The sequence below is a fragment of the Diospyros lotus genome, chromosome 1 (genome assembly GCF_014633365.1).
Source record: "Diospyros lotus cultivar Yz01 chromosome 1, ASM1463336v1, whole genome shotgun sequence".
In the NCBI taxonomy this organism is placed as follows: Eukaryota; Viridiplantae; Streptophyta; class Magnoliopsida; order Ericales; family Ebenaceae; genus Diospyros; species Diospyros lotus.
The window spans coordinates 6448017-6451651 of NC_068338.1; the positions used below are offsets into that span (position 1 = coordinate 6448017).

Consider the following 3635-nt stretch of genomic DNA (forward strand, 5'->3'; position numbering starts at 1 on the left):
CTCCCCAACATTACCATCTTCGTCCTCTATTCCCCGTATCACCATCTTCAACCCAAGCATGCTATTTTCACCACTCAGTTGTCATTTTAAACGCCTGGTGGCAGATTTTTCCATTGGCATTTGACTAATCTTTAATTCTGATTGCAAGCCTGTGCCTCATCCTCCTCTTTCTTCTTCGGTTGCACATTTTTTTGCTTCACTGATGGTTCAGATGCTTCCTGTTCTCAAGTTTCTTTTGATGATGATTCTTTGTCTTAACCCAACAACCTCTAAAATGACTCCCTTTTTGATTCATCAGACTTCCCCTTTTCTTTCTCCTCTGCAACATTACCATCTTCGTCCTCTATTCCTCGCATCACCCTTTTCAACCCAAGCATGTTATTTTACCCACTCAGTTGTCGTTTTAAAGGCCTGGTCGCAGATTTCGCCATTGGAATTTGACTAGTCTTTAATTCTGATTGCAAGCCTATGCCTCCTCCTTCTCCTTCTTCTTTGGTTGCACATTTTTTTTGCTTTACTGATGATTCAGAAGCTTCCTGTTCTCCAGTTTATTTTGATGATGATTCTTTGTCGTAATTCAACAACCTCTGAAACAACACCCTTTTTGATTCATCACACTTCCCTTTTTCTTTCTCCTCCCCAACATTACCATCTTCATCCTCTATTCCCCGAATCACCCTCTTCAACCCAAACATGCTATTTTAACCACTCAATTGTAATTTTAAAGGCCTGGTGGCAGATTTCGCTATTGGAAGTTTACTAGTCTTTAATTCTGAATGCAAGCCTGTGCCTCATCCTCCTCCTTCTTCTGTTGCATATTTTTCTTGCTTCTCTGATGATTCAGATGCTTCCTCTTCTCCAGTTTCTTTTGATGATGATTCTTCATCTTCACTCAACGTCTTAAACAACACCCTTTTTGATTTATCAGACTTCCCTTTTTCTTTCTCCTCCCCAACATTTCCATCTTCGTCGACTATTCCCCGCATCACCCTCTTCAACCCAAGCATGCTATTTTCACCATTGGGTTGTCGTTTTAAATGCCTGGTGGCAGATTTCGCCCTTGGAATTTGACTAGTCTTTAATTCTGATTGCAAGCTTGTGCCTCCTCCTCCTTAGTCTTCTTTAGTTGTAATACCCCGAGAGCCTAGAGAAGTTAGTATATATCGAGGATAGTGTAAGAAAGGAAACAACATCAGCTGGATACCTTTTGGGCTGAATGTTGGCAAAGAACTCCCAAGTTAAGCGTGCTTAACCTGGGGTAATCCAGGGATGGGTGACCCCCCTGGGAAGTTCGCGTAGGCCCATCAGGGTGAGTTGTTCCGGTCCTTCCTATCGCTCGATATGAGAGTATTATTATTTGTTTATCATTCGTTTATTCTTTATTTCATGTAGCACCTCCCTTGGTCTGAAAAGGGGTGTCTACAATGGTGGTATCAGAGCCGACCCCCGAGCCTCTGAGCGCGGTGGTGGGGCAAACCTCAGTGAGGAGGCTGAGTCCCGAGGGGGTGTGTGTAGGCCCCTATGGGGGGGTGCGTGTAGGCAACTTAGGCGAATCCCACATCGGCCATGCAACGGGGGCAGATCTGGGACCGGTTGTAAGGTCGCATGACGAGGACGTCATGTGCTTAAGGGGGGGATATTTAAATTAAAGAGAAATTAAAGTTATTGTTAAAGAGGGATTTGAAGGACGTAGGGTTTAAAGCCTTTAAATAGTCATAATAGTGCATGAAGCTTTGGGATGCTTCTTGTGCCGTTGAGGAAGTTTTGGGAAATCAAAGAAGGGGGGATCAAAGTGATTAAGAAAATCAGAGGCTAGTGCGTCATAGCAATCTCAAGAGGCAAGCATCTTAACCTTATTGATTTATGCAAGATCTTCTCCCTGTTTTTGTATGCAATAGTCTTTTTCTGGTTATATGCAAACTAATATCTCTTGTCCGTTGCAAACCATAAGCCTTCTTTTTACAAGTTTAAATCCCTCTTGTTCCAATACAAGTTTTCCCTTTTGCTTCTCTTATGTTCTCATTATGTGGATTTAAATTTCTTCAATCAAGGATTTTCTTAAAGTTCTTCACGCCAATAACCTCCCCATTGGCTCTCTGTTCATGTTCCTCCATCTACATGTTCATATATATATATATATATAAATATTTGTGTAACATTATCACAGCAACGTTTGACCTTATTGTTGATAAACTGAGAATTCGATCATTCTTTATTATGATTTGTTCATCATAATTTTCCCTTTGGAATGGTGTAGCTTATAAGATTGATGGATATATATATATATTAGTATGTATGGAGTTGTTGAAATACATATATACATTCTTGGATACTTGGATATATATATATATATGTATATGAGTTGCAGAGAATAAATTGTTGAAATCCATTGCGTTTCTTTTGAAAAATTATAGTTGATTGGTTGTGAATTCATTCCCTTCAATGGGGTATAAGTCCTCTTAAATCATCTTTCTCAATAGGTGTAGATGGTGGTCTAATTTTAGAAGTAATATACATATGTATAAAATTGCAGAGACTTTGCGTGGGATTTCAAGTTGTAAGCAGGGAGTTACTGTAGCAACAGTATAGCAGCGAGTTACTGTAGCAATAGCACAGGATCGACAGAAGAGTTATGCTGATAAGAGGCGACGTGACTTGGAGTTCGAGGTTGGCAACCATGTTTGGTTGAGAGTCATGCCTATGAAGGGTGTGCGACGTTTTGGAGTATCAGGGAAGCTTAGCCCACGTTATATTGGACCGTTTGAGATATTGAGGAGAGTTGGATCTTTGGCATATGAGTTAGCTTTACCACCTCAATTGGCTCACGTTCATAATGTGTTCCATGTATCGATGTTAAGGAAATATGTTCCCGATCCACAGCATGTGATTGATTATCAGTCGCTTGAGGTTAGTGAGGATGTGTCCTATAAGGAGATGCCCGTCAGTATTTTGGAGCGCAAGGAAAAGATTTTGAGGAACCGCTCAATTCCACTTATCAAAGTGCAATGGCAGCGACACTCTCAAGACGAGGCAACTTGGGAGCTAGAGGAAGAAATGCGACGCCGATATCCCTCCTTGTTCGAGTGACCAGGTATGAATTTGGGGACCAAATTCTTTTAAGGGGGGGAGTAATTGTAGTGACCCGTAAGAGGGCATAAGAAATTTCGAGTGAATTAAATATTTTGAGGGCTTGGAAATGTTGAGAATTTAAATTTTTAGCAAATTAATATGATTTTAGCCAAGGGAAATATTTATGGGTATTTTAAATTTTTAAATAAAGCATGAATACCATTATTTGGAATTTTAGGATTTTAGTAGAATAAAGATTTTATTTTATTTAGGGAGAAATTGGAATAAATAAGTGAGGGTAATTTTGGAAGAATTTAATTGGAGTTAATTAAGTGAATTAAGGTATTTAAATTAAAGAGAAATTAAAGTTATTGTTAAAGAGGGATTTGAAGGACGTAGGGTTTAAAGCCTTTAAATAGTCATAATAGTGCATGAAGCTTTGGGGATGCTTCTTGTGCTGTTGAGTAAGTTTTGGGAAATCAGAGAAGGGGGGATAAAGTGATTAAGAAAATCAGAGGCTAGTGCGTCATAGCAATCTCAAGAGGCAAGCATCTTTACCCTATTGA

At 39.6% G+C, this 3635-nt stretch overlaps 1 protein-coding gene across 1 annotated transcript; it reads left to right on the forward strand.

Annotated features, from left to right (window-relative positions):
• Window positions 1–2694: 2694 nt before the first annotated feature.
• LOC127790471 (uncharacterized) lies at window positions 2695–3087 on the forward strand. The gene has a single exon (XM_052320002.1). The coding sequence runs from the start codon at window positions 2695–2697 to the stop codon at window positions 3085–3087; it is 393 nt and encodes a 130-aa protein (XP_052175962.1).
• The last annotated feature ends 548 nt before the right edge of the window (window positions 3088–3635 follow it).